An 18,943-nucleotide genomic window follows, 5' to 3' on the forward strand; every position below is an offset into this window, starting at 1 on the left:
AGAACTTCTTACTATGGGCCTCTTGGATTTACCTTCTATTTGACAGCATAACTCTTCCTTATTTCAGCTGCTGTTCTCAAATTGGCCCACCTTACTTTCCAGTGAGTACCACTGGCTTTTGGGGGGTTCCCTATTGTCAAGTCTGCAAGGTACCACATTACTTCCATCTGCCCTCTTCCCTAGACACTGATTCTGTGTGTGGTTTTCCCATAAGTAGATGCATGTTTTACAAACACATGTAAATGTGGTCCAGAAGGGTTTAGCTTTGGCTTCTGTGGATATTTGAAGACATTAAACAACAATGCCACTACCCCAGGGGCCACCTCCAACACTTTCATTTTTGATTAAACAATTTCCAAGTCTCTTAGATGTGCAAAAGACCACAGAAGGATTGTGTCCACAAATGAGGGCAAACATAAACACACACACAAGTAATAATAAAATACAGTGTTGATTAATCAAGGTGTTGAAATACACCAGAAGAACGGGCAGCTGCTGGCCTCACTCAGCAGCCAGCAGAAGCATGTGGCATTTCTCCAATGGTATTTCATACGAAATTAATAGAAATATAGTAATTCTAGTTATCCACTGAATATAATTTGGGAGATGGTGAATGGAGACAAAGCATTCTCTACCACTTTCTTTAAAATGGCACAAACTGAGGAAGTGATAAAAGATTTGTATAAAGCTATTAAGGAAGAATAAGAAATCTGATGGGCAAAATGGCATTCTCTACATTAACTCAACAGTTATTGGCATTTTAGAGAGGGCAAAATGCTCTTGAGCTTGCTTACCATATACCAAGTGATGGTTGGTTTAACACTGGAAGGAAAAAATCCATCTACATTTGGACAAGTGATCTTCTGAACACCATATTCTATATATAGTCTATGCACTGGGAGTTTCATGGAGGAATTGAAGCAGCTATCTTTCTGAACCACTTCAAGAGGAAATGCAACTTTGCTGCAATACGTGGTGTTCCTGAAAAGAGAAATACACAGTAAATGGGCAATCTCATTTTGATTTGATTTAACGCAGCAATCCCACTGAAATGAGCTAAAGGAAATAATGCTACATATGGAGATTTCATTTATCCGTAAGTTCATGTAAGAATTAAATGTATTATGGAGGTATTTCCTGTACCAATTTGACATCACAAAATAAAAACAGACACCATTAACTACTATTGATATACTGAAATATTTACCTTTTAGGGTGACTGGGGAATTGCACTTGTGTTTGAATGTCTGCACACATCATTTCATCTGCCTGGATAGGGCTCTTCTCCTCCCATCACCCCGCACCTTAGACATTCCCTTGACTGAATTTATCATAGTTCAAACAAGGGCACGACCATGTGTATTTTCTTTTGTTCCTTGCATGTAATACAGTGTCTAAACTTTCAGAAGGCACTGAATAAATATATTATTTTTAATATTTATTTATTTTTAAGAGACAGAGAGAGACAGAGCATGAGCAGGGGAGGGGCAGAGAGAGAGAAGGAGACACAGAATCTGAAGTAGGCTCCAGTCTCTGAGCCTGACGCAGGGCTCAAACTCATGAACTGCGAGATCATGACCTGAACCGAAGTGGGACGCTTAACCAACTGAGCCACCCAGGCGTCCCTGAATAAATGTTTCTTAAACAAATGGAATGAATGTAATACATGCATCTACATATGGGAAAACAATAAAGGGAACACAGATAATGAAAGTAACTGATCTTAGGGTGATGGGTAAATGGGTCATTCACTGTTCACCCTTGTTTTGTGATTTCTGTGTGACAAACACATATTAGATATTCATTAACTGATTAATTGAGACTAAATACAATGAAATAGGGAGATGCAATTCCCCCCTTTCCAAGATGAGAAGAGGGGTGTTTAAAGATGACTTATGACAACGGTAATAAGGTGAGAAGAGAGAGTGGCAGCTTTGATTTCTACCTACAAAAAGCAAAAGGTCTACCATGTGAAAGAAATATTCTTTTTTTTCTTAGTTTATGTACTTTGAGAAAGAGAGAGAGAGAGTATGAGCAGTGGAGTGGGGGAGAGAGAGAGAGAGAGATAATTCCAAAGCACTGACAGTTCAGAGCCTGATGCAAGGCTTGAACTCAAAGAACCATGAGATCACGACCTCAGCCAAAACCCAGAGTTGGACACTTAACTGACTGAGCCACCCAGGCAACCCCTGGAAGAAATATTCTACAGTTGGAAATTATACAGAGGGTAATTTTCAGCTTTGTAAGATATATTCTCTGATTTAAAAAAAAATGATGAACAGTGGTGGGACTGACTTTTCCAGCTCCAAAAGTAAAATATGGATGTTATCTTAAGAGGGACATTGAAGCAAGAATACAATTGGTTCAGTCTTAGAGGATGAATCTTTTTTTTTTTATTTAAAAAAAATGTTTTTTCAACGTTTTTATTTATTTTTGGGACAGAGAGAGACAGAGCATGAACGGGGGAGGGGCAGAGAGAGAGGGAGACACAGAATCGGAAACAGGCTCCAGGCTCCGAGCCATCAGCCCAGAGCCTGACGCGGGGCTCGAACTCACGGACCGCGAGATCGTGACCTGGCTGAAGTCGGACGCTTAACCGACTGCGCCACCCAGGCGCCCCATTAGAGGATGAATCTTAATTTATGGCCTTAAATACATCAGGCCTTTGATTTTACATGGTTCAGTTTAAGGTCATTCTTCACTTAGGAATCACCTCAGGACAGTGGGAAGCTTCTGGTGTTCCCACCAGACAGATTCACTTCTAGATTTTCTTTGGGGACACAGAATATTGGCAGACAGATAAACTGAATATATGGCCATCTGATAAGTATGGAAACTGCTAAGTAACATTTAAGGAATACTCAGGCCTAAACAGCCATACTGCTCCTGAAATGTAAAAGAAGATTAGAAAAGTTTGAGGAAGGGCTCTAGACAATTAGGAAACAGAAATAGAGATAATGAAACACTAAAATGCAGAGTAGACAACAAGGTCATCCAGAAACCTACTGATGACCCCTTCCCAAGTATTTCCTGATATCCACTACATGTGGAATGTTAATGGATTAACAACCATCAAAGATGAAAAGGAGGTCAAGGAGTTTAGGCTAATTTTCTCATTGGGTGGATACAGATACCAAAGTTATCAGATACTGACTTGCATGAGGTCACCAGCTAAGTAGGGTCAGGGCTGGGCAGATGGCCTAGTTTCTGTGTCTTTTCATCCAGTGCTCCTTCCACTATAATCTGTCTTAAACTCTCCTACAACGCTGTCTTGGGACATGAACAGTGGACACAGGCTCCTTGGAAGCCCACATGCTAGTCTAGAGTCCACTCCAATAAAACTAAAGAGTCAGGTGAAAATCTCAAATAGGCCTTCAGAAGTTACAAGGGACTCCCAAGGCCACAGTGATGAAAATGCTCTGTGACAGAGAAAAGGTCCTTTTTCACTTCATCACGACACAGCTTAAATATATGAAAACATAGTCATATTTCTCCGTTAGAGAATAGTTAATATCCATGAGAGACAAGGGGCACTCAGAAGAAGATGTGTAATTATCTATCATTATGTTATTCTCTGTTGTACTGGTATGTCATTCAGCCCTATTGTTATGGGCCGAACTGTGTCCCCCAAATCCCTATGTTGAATTCCTAACCTCCAATACCTCAGAATGTGGCCATATTTGGAGACAAGCCTTGAAAGAGGTAATTAAGGTAAAATGAGTATGGTGGGCCCTAATCCAATATGACTGATGTGCTTAGAAGAAGAGAATAGGACAGAGATGACACATAGGGAAGACCTTATGAAGACATGGGAAGAAGATGGACGTGTATGAACCAAGAAGAGATAAATGTAATCAACCCTGATGACACATTGATCTTGGAATTCTAGCCTCCCAAACAGTGAGAACACACATTTCTAGTATTTAGTTACCAGTCTGCGGTATTTTGTTTTGGTAGCCATAGCAAACCAATGCACCTATTAAACAGCAGGAAACTATGTAAAAACAAAACACACACACATACACACACACACACACACACACACACACACACACACCAAAAAAACAAAATAGTTATAAGCCATAAGCCAGATGGAAATTTAAACAACAAAGTAAATCCTGGATGCTAAAAGGGGATCTTGGGAAAAAAGTAGCCAGAGAACTAAGCCTTAAAATGATTATTCTCTAGGGTTGCCTGGGTGGCTCATTTGGTTAAATGTCTGACTCTTGACTTTGGCTCAGGTCATGATCTCAGGGTCATGGGATGGAGCCCTGTATCCACCTATGCACTGAGCATGGAGCCTGCTTGGGGTTCTCACTCTGCCTCCCTCCCTCTCCCTGCTCCTACCATGCTTGCACACTCTCTCTCTCCCCCAAAATAAATAAATAAACATTTAAAAAATGATTATTCTTGGGGCTCCTGGGTGGTTCAGGCAGTTAAGTGTCTTGTGTGACTTCGCCTCAGGTTATGATCTCGAGGTTCGTGAGTTCAAGCCCCGCGTTGGGCTCTGTGCTGACAGCTGGGAGCCTGGAGCCTTCTTTGGATTCTGTGTCTCCCTCTCTCTTCCCCTCCCGCACTTGCTCTCTGTCTCTCTCTCTCAAAAATAAATAAACATTAAAAAACTTAAAAATAAATAAATAAATAAATAAATAAATAATTAAATAAATAAAAATAAATTATTATTCTTCAGAGGGAGCTCAGTTTTTTAAAGATTTTTTTTCAGAGCAAAAAACTATTAATTAATATTAATTAAAATAATAATAGAATGGGTATATTATGTAGTAAAATGCAAAATCTACATGAACTTTCAAGATTAAAAAAATTGATTTGAAAGAAATTTTGCAGTGTTGGTAGGGTGCTTTGGGTTACATTCTTTGATTCCCAATGATATGGTGTTTATTTGCTTCCTAGGGGATTTTGGTGAAAAAATTTGAAAGGCATTGCTCTAAATATATTTGATGGTTCTCAAATACTCTTTCTTCCATAAGGCATCCAAAGGCCTTATTCTGTGCCTGGAATTTTGAAAGATGACAAGAATAACAGATATATATGGGTTCTAGTCCTCGCCCTCCTCATTGTCTAGGGAAATGAATGCCTCCAGGTAGGGCAGAAATGAAGGTAGGCTCTGATATCAGGGAAAAGGAACAAATAAACAAGATTCCAGCATTAGATAATCCTGATATATGCCAGGGTTTGAAAAGGAACCAGTTATAAAGAAAATTCTCAGGAGTACAGCCATTTTCTCTGCGCACCTCTTTCAGACAACCTCTGCTAAGCCACTGAGGTGAGGTGTAACTAACTCTTTCTAGATGCTTCCTTCCCTTCCCCAGCTTCATAGCAGATGCATCGTCTGGAAAAAAGCCCAGGAACTAAAGGGAAAAGAGAAAGTCACCACCAAGAATCAGGCTACCTTAACATGCAGGTATAGTTGCCCGTGTCATTGAGGAGGGTGGGTCGGAACCAGAGCACATCTTTCTCCTTACTAATGCGGTTGTCAGGAAGGCGGAAGTTAATTGGCTCCTCCAGGTCCCGGTCCTGCCTAGTCCAATACCAGATCAGAGTAAGGCCAGCTGAATGGGCTGTGCTGTAGTTGTATTTCAAGAAATGTTCAAAGAGCGGGCATTTGATGCGAGCTGGCTCATCTTCAAACACTTGGATCTGCCTCATGGTGTCTAGTCCCCAGTCATCACAGCGCTCTGGAACGATCAGAAAAGAAAGGAAAGGCTGGTGAGTCATCTCATCTTAAAGGGCTGCAGAGAACATACCTTCCCCTTAGGACACCCAATCAATTCCAGGAACCCCCTTCTCTGGTCAGGTTTAGTAACCCTTCCGTAATAATTGCATGTCCTATGGGGAGCCTGGGTGGCTCAGTCAGTTAAGCATCTAACTTCAGTTCTGGTCATGATCTCCCAATTGGTGAGTTTGAGCCCCACGTCGGACTATGCACTGACAGTGCACAACCTACTTGGGATTCTCTCTCTCTCCCCCTCTCTGCCCCTCCCCCACTTGCATTCTCTCTCACTCTCTCTCTCTCTCTCTCTCTCAAAATAAATAAGCAAACTTTAATAATAATAATAATAATAATAATAATAATAATAATTGCATGTAATAGAAACCTGTGGTATGAAGAAATTATTTCTCTACCTTCCTTTATCATCTTTTGATTACCTCTTGGATAATGATTTGATCTTATAACTTGATCCTACTGTACCCTATAAGGTATGATGGAGAATCTCACCTGAAAAAGAAATCATGTGCTCTTTCACCCCTGTGGGAACTGAGGAGGTTCTACGAGGAAAATCGTAACTGAAAAGACAACCCTCAAGACTCTCGGTTCTTCCCAGGTCTCCTGATTTAGTGCCTAGATCTGCCCAGGCAAAGGTATCTACGTAACAGACTCACAAGCAAACCACATGTGTAATAAATAAAATGAGGTTCACCACTAAAGTTTGTGGTTGTTTGTCAAGGCAACATTTTTGTGGCAGCAGATAACCAAGAGAACAACTAAATTTGTGGCTACTTTAATTTTGATAAAAGCAAAGAATTGGAAGCCATGTGACATGCAGAAGAATTTGTAAGCAGTAAATCCTTAAGTAATAGATCTCTGAGAAATTTAACAAACTCGCTTTTCCAAGACTCAACAAATTACTATTATTTATAATCACTATGCTTTTATTTAGAAATACCTCTTAAAATCCAATATACAAAGAAAGAATGGGAAAGATCAAAATGTTGTCCACACCAATCCAAATATGACAGTAATTTTTTAAAGTAAAACATCTATCTTACCAGATTCTTGAAATACATTTTCATTAAAGTTAAAAAGTTGCAGAATCAGCTCATTCAGTTTATAGGAAATTACAACTGTAGTTTTTCAGATACATATGTCAGATTGAATACATGCAACCAATTTCACTCCTTTCTGAAACTTCACTGAAACTAAAATAATGTTTCAAGACATAACCCCAAGTAATAGCAAGAATAGGAAAAAAGACAGGAACAACATCAAAATTGACAAGCTGTAATCAGTTCAGCACATTTAAACAGACAAATCCTAAACCGGCACGGAAGCCTGGAGAGCATACCAATGTACAATTCCGAATGCAGAAAAGACCCAGAAAGAACTGTCAGCCCTGAGATAAGGAATCACCAGTGCCACTCACCCAATATTTCCGGGTTCTCTTCTAGGCTGAAGACTCCACTTTTCCACCCCTCTGAAGGAGAGGCCATATGACTAAATTTGGCCAATATGATGTAGTGAGTGTCACTTGTGTTGATTATTTTAAGGGCTAGAGCATATTTTATCATGTTCCCTTTTTGTCTGCCTTGGCAAATATAAAAGCACAGGGATTGAGCCTCCTTTAACTTGGGCCCCTTGATGTAGATGACATAAAACAAAGGAAAAAAAAAAACAGAAAGCAGAGAACCATCAATTAAATAAGTCAATGAAAACAGACTTACACCACAAAACTATTTTTTTTTTTAAACTGGAAAAAGAGAAGATGCTATAAAGAACCAGAGAGTAAGAAAGGAGACCAAAAAAAAAAAAAAAATGGTCACTTACAAAAGACCAGGGATCAGGATGGCTTTGGAACTTTCAAAAACAAGATTGGAAACTGGAAGATAATGAAGCAATGTATGTGAAGGGGAATTATTTTCAATTTTGAAACTAAACCCAAGGAAACAATCAAGTGTGAAGGTGGCATTTTCAGGCACATCAAGACTCAGTAATTTTACTTCCCATATGCTCTTTATCATGAGGCTTCTGAGGGATTTGTGTTAGTAAAATGAGAGGGAAAAAAAGCAAATTATGGGATAAAGGAAGAAGGGATCCAGTTCAAGACAGAGGGGAAAGGAATCTCCAGAATAACAATGAAGGAGATTCTAGGCACACAGCTATGCAGCAGGGCTTGGTGATGAACCAGGGTAAGTAGAAGGGGATGGAAATCTCCAATTAAAAAAATAATAATAATTGTAACTAATAAATTACCTGATGAAATTAGCGCTATGGAAAATTATGCTGAAAGGCAACTGTAAAGTATGAAACAGTTATCCAGAAGATCCAAATTAAAGTGAGCCTATGAAGGCAAGGCAATTAATAACTTCCAAAAGTAAGAAAGTAAACATAATCATAGTTCATTAATATGTGAAGGCATATTAATTAAATGATTATTGATTCAAATATTGTAGCACATACGTAGAGAAGAATGGGTAAATAAAGGAGAGGGCACGGCCATTTAAGAGAGAAATCTCATTTACTATAAGTAAAATGTGAGGGGCGCCTGGGTGGCTCAGTCGGTTAAGCGTCCGACTTCGGCTAAGGTCATGATCTCACAGTTTGTGGGTTTGAGTCCTGTGTCAGGCTCTGTGCTGACTCTCAGATCCTGGAGCCTGTTTCAGATTCTGTGTCTCCCTCTCTCTCTGGCCTTCCCCGTCTCTGTTTCTCTCTGTGTCTCAAAAATAAGTAAGCGTTAAAAAAAAAAAAAAAAAGTGAAAAAAAAAATAATGCCCAGAGTTGGCTACATGAAAAATGACAATAGGCACAAATTGATTAGCAAAATATAGATAGGAAATGCCAGAAGAAATCAATAAAATACCTAGAAGTGGTGGCTTCTGAAGAAAAGAGCTAGCAGATGTGAGGCAACTTTAGGCAGAAAGAGTACAATTATTTTGGTGTAAACCTTTTAATATATTGGCCTTAAAAAAAATCTCTGTGCGTGATTTCTTTGAACATAATTAACCTAATAATTAGAAGAAAAAAGGGAAGGAAAGATGGTAGGAAGGAAGGGAGCGCGTACCTATCATGCAATACAATTGGCAAAGCCAATCTCCGTGTTTCACCACCCTAATCATATTAACTTTCTGTTAGGACAGAAAAAAAAAGTCTTGATTTCACTTTTTAATTCCAAAATTTGTATCAGTGTGCTTTGGCACGGCAGTCATTCACTTTTGAATTATAAGGTATAGTTTAAAAGAAAAAGAGTGACAGGCAGCTGGGCTGCTGATGGTATCTGGAACGTCACCATACTGTTTGTCACCTGAAGGGAAAAGATGCTCCTGCCTTCTGTATTTCATAAAAATATGCTTTAGGCTGTTCCTACAGGCACCTCCCTCAAGAGGTCTTTCTATGTGTCCACATGTGGATGATGGTAGAGGCAAGGCTATCAAATGAAAGTTAACATCCTTCTTGCAACTCTGCTCTCTAATACGTCTCAACTCAGATCACCCCAACTTGGGCCAGTAGACAGCAGTTCTCACGCCATGACTGTCATAACAGGATCCCTGGTAAACCAGACAGAAAGCGGAGACCCTTCTGAGGGTTAATGGCACGTTGATTAAAGGAGACTTCCTGACACCAATATTACAAATTGTCACTTTGTTTGGTGCCTGGAGGTCTTTACAGTCCTGGGAATGATGAATAGTAAGATGGATGATAAGTGACAGGTCCATTTTTCTTTTGTAAAAGTAGGAGAATGCAGACTGTGAAAAGGGGGGTGAGCAGACCGCGAGTGTGACATCTCAACCACAAGCATGTACTCAGACCAACCGAGGAGGAAGTAGGACATGGAACTCCGGTGACCACTGGGGCAGATGTGGCAGAGACCGGCTTAATGTTCCTGAACCCTGGTTTCCCTTGGCCCATATGGAAACTACATATCCTTGGCAACTGAATTGGGGCCATTTGGTTTGGTTCTGGCCAATGGATGCAGCTGGAAATGTTTTAACCTGAAACTCCCAGCTTAACCTACGAAGCTTTCTCCTTCCCTCACATGGAGTCCCTGAGGGCCAGAAAATTTTGAATAACATAGTATCACAAGATGGAAGGAGCCTGGATCCCTGCCACTGTTTGGAGCAGAGCTCCTTGGAAATGCCATCTCACTTTCAGGGGGCTGTGATTGAGTGAAGAAATCAACTTCTACTGCGTTCAGCCACTGAGATGTAGGGGGCATATTGTTACAGTAACTAGTGTTTCCATCTTTCTTACACTAACTAGTATTTCTACCTTAACTCACAAAAGGCAGGATTCTCCTTTTATCGCATAACTTAATACATCAAGAGCAGACGCATTTTAAAACAGCTTTTGTTAAAGTCCCTCACATACTAAAATTTAAATGCAGATCAATCACTTAGATTTTTGGCCGATTCCATAGACTTAAAATCTTTTCAATCAATTTAAATGCAATTCATCTTAAGGTGGCAAATAAATCACTATACCTACTAGGTATCTCCCTTACAGATTGTCCCATGGGCCAAGTAAACATATCTATAAAGTGAATCAGCCTCCTTTACAACAGGGACTGAAAAATACACATATCGGCATTCCTAAACATTAGCCAAAAAAAAAAAGGTATTATTGAGATTTTTCTTTGGGGTGTTTGTCCATTTGAAATTTGTTCTCTGAGTTTTTAAGTTTCCCTCGCCAGCCACCCGAGGGTATTTTGTTGGAGCTTTTTAAATTATTCAATGAACAAATAAAAATAAAATCTATGGCAACAGGCTGGAGTGTCATGTAATACCAAATTAATTATATGACTCACTGCAGGCACCAGCTGAAGAAAAGACTGGGGAAAAGGCTGCTATGCAAATATATTTGTCTCTAATAACAGCAAAGGGAATTTAGCAAATTATTGGCAGAGCGAATTACTTTTTTGTTTAAAATGTCCCTTCTTACCCGATGTGCTCCACAGTGGAAGTCCTCTCTCAACTGGCCCCTCGACATGGGGAGCCACAAAGTCATCATTTCCCTCAGCCAAAGGATTTCTTTAGGCTGAGGCTGGGTGGCACAGAGGACTAATGGAATGTGCAAAGCTTCCTGAAGCCAAGTCACTGGAAAATCCAACCCACGCTCCTGACAGCAATTAGCATTTATATAGCAGGGTATACATTTTAACTAATTAATCTCACAACACCCTCTTGGGCTTTCATGCCCATTCCCACATTACATGCCAGGAAACGGAGACAGAGAGATTAATTGACTTACTTTTGCCTGACTGGTAGCACAAATAAAGGCTTCCTGAACATAGATCTAGGATGCTTGTCCCTAATCTGTGCTCACACATTCAAAGCAAGATATTTCCCACAGGAAAAGCTATTCATATATTTGTATTTATTAAATATTCATTCAGAATCTGCTGGGAGCAAGGCACTGGGCTGGGTGCTGGGTAGAAAGATATGTAGATATAAAAACTTAGGAAGCTCAGGTATAAAAAAGAAAAAGGGAAAGATTTAAGTTGGACGACTTCAGGTAGAATTACTTTCCATATGTGATTAATCGCCATATGCCACTTAATTGACATATAACCTTGGGCAAATTCTTCCCCTCTCAGACTCAGTTTTTGCATGTGTAACATGCCTACCTTATAGTGTTGAGTGAGGATTAAGGGGCTTGGTAAAATACAAGGAGCTCAGGACATATTGGGCTGAACTTGCATCATAAATCTGAATAGGACCTTGCCTGTCAAGAAGTTGACAATCTTGGAAAAAGAAAGATTAAGTGAAAATACCTGGTGGAATGAACCAACTATTATAATAGGCTATCATATGATTGTATTACATTATATTAGGGTAGGGGAAGCAAATGGTAATCTTGAGATTGGATTGTGATCAGAAACAATCCTTTTTCATATCCTCAGCTGGAACTCAATATGCTTTAAAAACCGTCCCACCAGTAAATTTCAGTAGTCTTATCTAAGCCTGAGGGCAGAGACTAAGTATAATGAAAAGGCTGGTTTTATAACCCATTCTTATAGCTTTGCTTAATTTTGTTTTTCTAGTGGTATACGTGGCTTCTCAGGAAATATTAGCCGGGGACTGTGGTCTAGGGAGAATCCAAGGTGTGAGTAATGTTGAATGACCTGCACGATGACAAAGAGTAAGTCAACAAGTTGAGTGTGGGCAAGTTTCTGAGGCAAGATAGAGGAGTGCCAGACGCCGGAACATTAGCAGGAGCCCTAATAGAGGAGGCATATGGCACAAAGCACAGAGCACCACAGTTGGGGACAACAGATATTATTTAAAGACAGCCTTTGGCACCTGCATTTATTAATTCATTAAAAAATTACACAGTGAGCATCCTGCCATGGGTCAAGCTCAGGATGCACTGGTGAACAAAACAAAGGTCTCATGGAGCCTACCTCCTAACACAGGGAGACTGACAATCAAATAAGAAAAGTATAGGGGTGCCTGGGTGGCTCAGTCGGTGAAGCGTCCGACTTCAGCTCAGGTCATGATCTCGCGGTTCATGAGTTCTATCCCTGCGTCGGGCTCTGTGCAGACAGCTCAGAGCCTGGAGCCTTCTTCAGATTCTGTGTCTCCCTCCCTCTCTCTCCTCCCCTGCTCATGCTCTTTCTTTCTTTCTTTCTTTCTTTCTTTCTTTCTTTCTTTCTTTCTTTCTTTCTTTCTTTCTCAAAAATAAACATTAAACATTTTTTTAAATAAATAAGAAAAGCACAGAGTATTTTGGAAGGTTAGTCAATGGAACAAAGAAAAACATAAAACCTGGTAAGAGGGATCAGGAATGAGGGAGAGGGAAGAGTGAAGAAGGAGGAATTTACAATTTTAAAGAGGGCAGTCAGGGTGAGTCCCTCAGCCATTACGAACCTCAGCTCCTAAAACCAAAACTTCAAGCTCATACTACAGAGGAGTTATGAAAACTGAATGAGCCTAAGACATAAAGTACGATAGCAACTGTAAAGTTCTATGCACATATTCGTTACAATTAATCTGTGTGCTGCCATTTTCTATGTGACCTTTGGAAAACGATTTTCTCACTCTTGTCTATGGAAGAAACTGCTAGTCATGTCCCACTGACTTTGTCCCCACACTCCCCTTCTTCAAAAGTATGGGAATTTTCATCTGGGCACATAGCCGTTCAGAAGAAAGACTACATTTCCCAAGCTTTCCCCTCACTTGGATGTGCTCAAGTGGCAAGTTCTAATCATTGGAATATATTTGAAATTTCATGTGGTAGATTCCAAAAATATTTTTTTCTTTTTATTATTATTATTATATTTTGAGAGAGCATGCACATGCACACATGAGCAGGGGAAAGGGCAGAGGGAAGAAAGAGAGAGAGAGAGAGAGAGAATATTAAGCAGGCTGTTATGCTCAGTGTTGAACCCCATGCCCGGCTCGATCTCCCAACCCTGAGATCATGACCTGAGCTGAAATCAAGAGTCGGACACCTAACCGACCGAGCCCCCCAGGTGTCCCCGAAAACATTTCTTGAGAGATACTGGTATGTTCCTAGGCTCCGGCTCCCACCCCATTTCTTCCATCCTGCTGCTTGGAACAGGGACGCTACATCATGGAAGACAAGAATGAAGGGCACACCTAACAGATGGTGGAATGTGAAAGTGAAAGGCATAAAGTAAGGTGCTGCCTTACCAGCCCTCAGCATTCTAGCTCTAGATTTTACATAAGAAAGAAACTTTCCCATATCATTGCTACTCAAAGTGTGGTTCACAACCCACCAGCATCATCAGCACCTTGGTAGCTTGTCAGAACTGAAGATCTTTAGGCCCCACCCAGACTAACTGAATTAGAAACTACCGTTTAACAAGATTTTCAGATTATTCCTAAGCACATTAACATTGGATAAGTATTAGTTTAAACCAGGATTGTTTTGTGTGTCCTTAGTCACAGTTGATCATCATACTGAAGGATAACAATGTCTTATTTCATCTATTAAAGTAGGCAGATTGTTGAATAAATTGTGAGGTTTATCCACCCCATAAGTCTATGTCTCTTTGATTAGTTACGTTTAAAAAATATTTTCTTTTTTGTTCCTCAATGGAAAAAAAAATGCTTAAAATAGCAGGATATTCTTCTAGCAAAGTTCTATAGCAAACAACTGGTTTAAAAAAAATCTACAAACTGTATTTCCTAGAATATGATGTAAGTAGAAAAATATCATTAAAAGAGGTATTTTTTTTTATCCAGGGGAGAGCTACCCAAACAAAGGTCTAGAAAATGTTTCTGAAGTTCTGTGGTTATCAACTAAGCTTTGAAAAGAAGAGAGAGAAGTGAGGGGTGGGGGAGGAAGAGCCGGAGAGGCTGTGAGCATCCATCAGAAATCCTCATGTCGCTTGTACTGTTCAACAACACTGAGCTAATAACTCGGCAGATGGTTTTCCTGGACCAGATAATTAGACATACCTTACTCCCACCAAAAAAGGGAGTTTTCTTGATTGAGTAATTTGAAGAAAATAAGAAATAGCCCTGAGCAGATGAGAAGATTTGTGAGATAAAGAAAGCATGCCAGATTCAGAAAGCTGGTTGATGGGGGCAGGGGGTGGGGGATCCGCATGCGACAGCCTCAGTTTTGCAGATGTCATTAGAGCTTGTTCCTAGGACAAATTTTATTCCCGATTGTGTGCTGCTCCTTCCTGTAGCACCAGACTTTCATCTTTACCCTGCCCTAAAGACTGTTACTTTATACCAATTAAAAGGGGTGGGTCTGGCCAGTTCTTTTACAAAATGTGGAGCAAATAATTACCAGGCAAAGACGAAAACAAAGAAAATAACATAAAGGAAGAGATAAAAGAGGAAAATGAACCCTCACCGATGAAAACATCCAAACCCATGAAGTGTAAAGCCAAAACATATACCATTGTCACTGATACTTAAAGTTACAAAATCACATTATCTAAAAGATGACTGAGAGTTGGGGTTTTTCAGAGCCTAATTATCATCACGGAGCCAGTACACCAGGCGCTCTGAACAGTATGGTTTTCATTCCGTCTCTGTCACGTGGAAGTTCCTTTCTGACTTTCTGAACATGAGTGCCACATTCTACAAAGTTTCCCTCGTGGCAGAGGATGTGAGGAAAAACCCCGGGGTCTCCATCTCCAGAGAATTTTACAGTCCCTAGGTCTAGAAGAGCTGCTGAAGGTCTGCAGGCTCTTTCTTGGTCTCCATGAAGTCAGTTCACAACCGGTTTTTGGAGCTCCAACAAAAGGATGCTTAATCATCATGTGTTAATGTCCAAGTAGGGTCCAACAGACCCCCTGCCTGCTGCTGTGCATAATCAAGAAGAACACGGAATAGCATCATCTAATAGCCACCTACAAAAGGCTCTGTTTCTCCCATCAAAGTTGCAGCAGGGGTTAGCAGGCTAAAGAATGGATTCTGGGTGTGCTGCCTCTGTACCATGGTTCCATTATTTTGTTTAAAAAAAAAATTCTTGTAATGAGCATCCTCATGTAGCTGAAGGGAATGATTTTCTTTGCAGGGCTGTTGTGACCATACATAAACTGGCTTATGTCAAGTGTGGCACAGCACACTGGAGAAACTCTAAGCAGTCATTATCTGGTTTCTATGGTTTTTTTTTTTATCCCCAAGAAATCTTTTCTAATCTGTGATTAAGATGTAAAGATCCAATTACCATTCTCATATAATAATCAAGCAGCCTTCACTCTCTATTTTCATTATTACATAATATTTATTCAGGGTCCTATGAGTGCCAGCGGCTATAAACAAAATGCAGGGAAAAACATGATCTCTGCCTTCAGATTTCTATTCAAGAAACAGGTTGTCAGCATTAGAAGTAAAGGTATTTCATACTCTGTCACAGAATCCCAGAACATAAGGATTTTACGTCTGCTTGTAGCCTCCAGTGTTGGTAGAATAGCTGGTAATACCCCATACCACAGATGAGTGAATGAAGCTAAGAGAGAATAAAAACAGGTCTGAGACATGAGCCAACAATCGATGATAGAGGTGTGAAGGGACCAAACCACGTCTCCTATATCCCGAAACAACTTTCCCTCTGGCGTATACAGTACCTAGTCTCTGGAGTCTGACAATCCTAGTTCAAATTCTTGTTCTGTCACTTCCTAGCCATGTGAGTACCCACAAGCAAATTAAATATCCTATATGCCAAAGCAGGCTAATCTGAAGATTAAATGGGACAATACTTTTAAAGTATTTAGCAGAGAGCTGTTCATTGGTCCTATTATTTATACTGCATTCCTCTCTGAATTCCACGCTGAGTATGGCCAATTTCAAACTGAATATGGCCAAACAAATGTTGTTAACATTTAAACTATGGGGACTTGCCCCTAACAAAGTGTTTGAAGGTATTAGACTGCAAGGCAGTTTTAAAAACATTCAGAATAACACTTTCATTTTACAAACGGGGCAACTAAGCCCAGAGAGCTAACTTGATAAATGGCACTGAGCTCACGAGTGGCAAGCACGGAATCGCTTCTTTCTGATCCAAATGTCATTTCCTTTCTCTTACATCATCCGGGTAAAATAGATATTCCTAAGACATATCTCCAGAAACACTCCCAGTTGGTACTGGGCACGTAAGCAGTACAATATTATATTCCTCTTCCAAATAGAGGATGAAATAGGCAAAATAACAAACCTCAGAATAGTGGAACAAATAGCATTAACAATGGACTGCAGATGATAACTTTGCGTGCATTCTATGTGATCAAGCCACACAACTATTCTTTTCCTCCCACTCATACTATAGGTAAAGACACTGGTATGTGGATCTTGTCTTTGAGGCTGAAAACAAAGTAGGTGGTAATGCGGACCATACTTGGGGCACCTGGAAAGAAGGATCCTGTTTCCTCATGTGTAATAATGCATGAAGCAAAATACAATGCTAATGACTACCACATAAAATGGTTGACAGGGGTAAAAAAGGTCATACACAAAAATACCATAGGCTCAGGTACACAGTATGAACCTAATAAATTTTAGCTACGGTTATGTTGATTTTCATAGATGAGGGAATTAAGACCTAGAAAGATAGCAGGGAAAACAAATTATTGTGTGTATTGGCTTGTGAGTTTTTACTGCACTTTACCAGAGCCAGGGAAAGAAAACACAAAATTAAGACTTGAATCCTAAAATGTAGAAAGCAGGCTAAGCATGGACTGACTTCTTAAATTAGTGTAGATAAGCAATCACTTTCCCACTCAACAGTGAGGTGGAAATTTAAAGGCCCTCTAGGTACTCTGGGGCACATGGGTGGCTCAGTCAGTTAAGCATCAGACTTCAGCTCAGGTCATGATCTCATGGTTCATGAGTTAGAGCCCCACGTCGGGTTCTGTGCTGGCAGCTCAGAGCCTGGAGCCCACTTTGGATTCTGTGTTTCCCTCTCTCTCTGCCCCTACCCCGCTCGTGCTCTGTCTCTATCTCTCAAAGATGAATAAACCTTAAAAAAATTGTTTTAAAGGCCCTCTAGGTACTCAACTGGTCTTTGTGCCCTCCATCTCTACATCAGAAATCCCAACAAAGGTTCAAGGAGCCTTGTTCAGTGAAAGTACATCAATGGCCTTGAACTCTCAATTAGGAGCTATCTGATTCCTCCACCTCAAGACTTGCAGCCATATTCTACACACAACTACAAAGCCAAAGGAAAGAACATCTTGTGAGCCTTGCCAGCAACCTCCCCAGCAATTTCTCAGGAAATTGCCTGGAGTAAAAGGGCATTTGAGATCTTCATCACCTGCCAGGATGAGACACAGGCTACAATCCTGCCACTGCATTTAAGAGAGGCATCACCTGTGAAATGCCAGTGCAGTCTCATTCAATTTTAATAATGTGTCAAGCATGTAGATTTTTCTTGAAGGCTGGTCGTGACAAGCAGAAGACAAAAGATTCTGAGAGAAAATCAGGTGAAGCAAACATCAGAAGCTGAGAGCATAAGCAGTGGGGATTGGGGAAACGTCTGGCTGTGAATGATGAGGGGGTGGTGGGAAGGATTCATGAGGGAGGAGTCCAGAGTGGCTGGGTTTTCAGTGGCTCCTTGGCTAGAGAACAGTGTCAGCTCCCAAGAGGAGGAGCAGATCCTGGGAAGATAAAAGCCAAGATACAATCATGGTCCACCTTTCTAAATATTTAAGTCACTTGTAATCCACTATGCATCTTAGAAAACCACTACACATTGGAGTAGGAAGGGATCCTTCTGAATCACCCAGGATGACACATTATACAGATTAGGCTCTGAGCCCAGAGGGGTGACAGAGTGCCTGAGTGAAAGACTGGTTAGTAACAGAGGCAGGATGAAACCTTCCAGGTCCTAGTTATTTGCCCCATATCACGTTATCTTTTGCCTATAAAACCAACTATGAAAGAGAGTTCACACTGCACTTAAATCAATCAGTCTTTGCTTGTCTTTTCTCCCTGGATGTCAGAGGATGAATTTTTATACCTATATCTATGTTCAGTTTGTTTGTTTGTTTGTTTTTAAGTCTAGTTGACATACAATGTTACAATAGTTTCAGGTGTACAACATAGTGATTCAACAACTCTATACATTTCTCCATGCTCACCACAAATGTAGCCACCACCTGCTCCCATACACTCCTATGACCCTACATTCAGCTCTTGACTCGCTGTAGTCTTAAGGTTGAGGACATTTGCCTCTAACATATATAGTGCTGAAGAGAAAGCGGAAACCACAAACCAAATTTTCTGAACTCCAGAGCTCTTAAAACTTAGGGAGCAAAACAGGAGAAGGAACGTTTCATATATGATGTAAAAGCAGTTTAACTCCAGAGAAATCAAAATGTAGAATCTCTCCTATAATATCCTTATTGTTAACCCCCTTTCCCATGACACACATGTTCCCTCTCCACACACATACACCAGTGGTCTGCCACTGAAAAGCAGCAATATAATTACTATACATTAGAAAAACAAAAATAACATAAATTGGTGCAAGATCAGGAAAAGGATCTGCTGTCATTACCAAGAGGGCTTTTAGGTGCTTCATGGTACAAGTAAAGCTGTCGTAGTATATATATCTCAGGGGGGATGTGTTCATCCAGGTATAAATCCCAAAGCAAAACTGTCCGGTCCAGAATGCTCATTTCTGGGCATTTTCAGTCTCCCAATGCTATAGTTCTCTACCTCATGGAGAAACTGATTATGAAGGTGGTTGATTAGAAACACAACATCTTGTTTCCATACTCTTAGAGGC

At 40.3% G+C, this 18,943-nt stretch overlaps 1 protein-coding gene across 5 annotated transcripts in view; it reads right to left on the reverse strand.

Annotated features, from left to right (window-relative positions):
• The window catches only part of IL1RAP (interleukin 1 receptor accessory protein), a 137,812-nt gene that overhangs the window by 47,487 nt on the left and 71,382 nt on the right, over nt 1-18,943 (reverse strand). For all 5 annotated transcript variants that reach the window (XR_003420755.2, XR_003420756.2, XM_027061189.2 and 2 more), the window contains exons 3-4: nt 5,411-5,696; nt 795-981 (exon numbers count right to left, since the gene is read on the reverse strand). Coding sequence is in view for 3 of the 5 variants with exons in the window: in XM_027061189.2 (XP_026916990.2) it covers nt 795-981; nt 5,411-5,696 (473 nt within the window). In the remaining 2 variants the exon portion in view is untranslated. The remainder of the gene's footprint in view (nt 1-794; nt 982-5,410; nt 5,697-18,943) is intronic.

This window comes from Acinonyx jubatus, chromosome C2 (genome assembly GCF_027475565.1).
Source record: "Acinonyx jubatus isolate Ajub_Pintada_27869175 chromosome C2, VMU_Ajub_asm_v1.0, whole genome shotgun sequence".
Classification (NCBI taxonomy): domain Eukaryota; kingdom Metazoa; phylum Chordata; class Mammalia; order Carnivora; family Felidae; genus Acinonyx; species Acinonyx jubatus.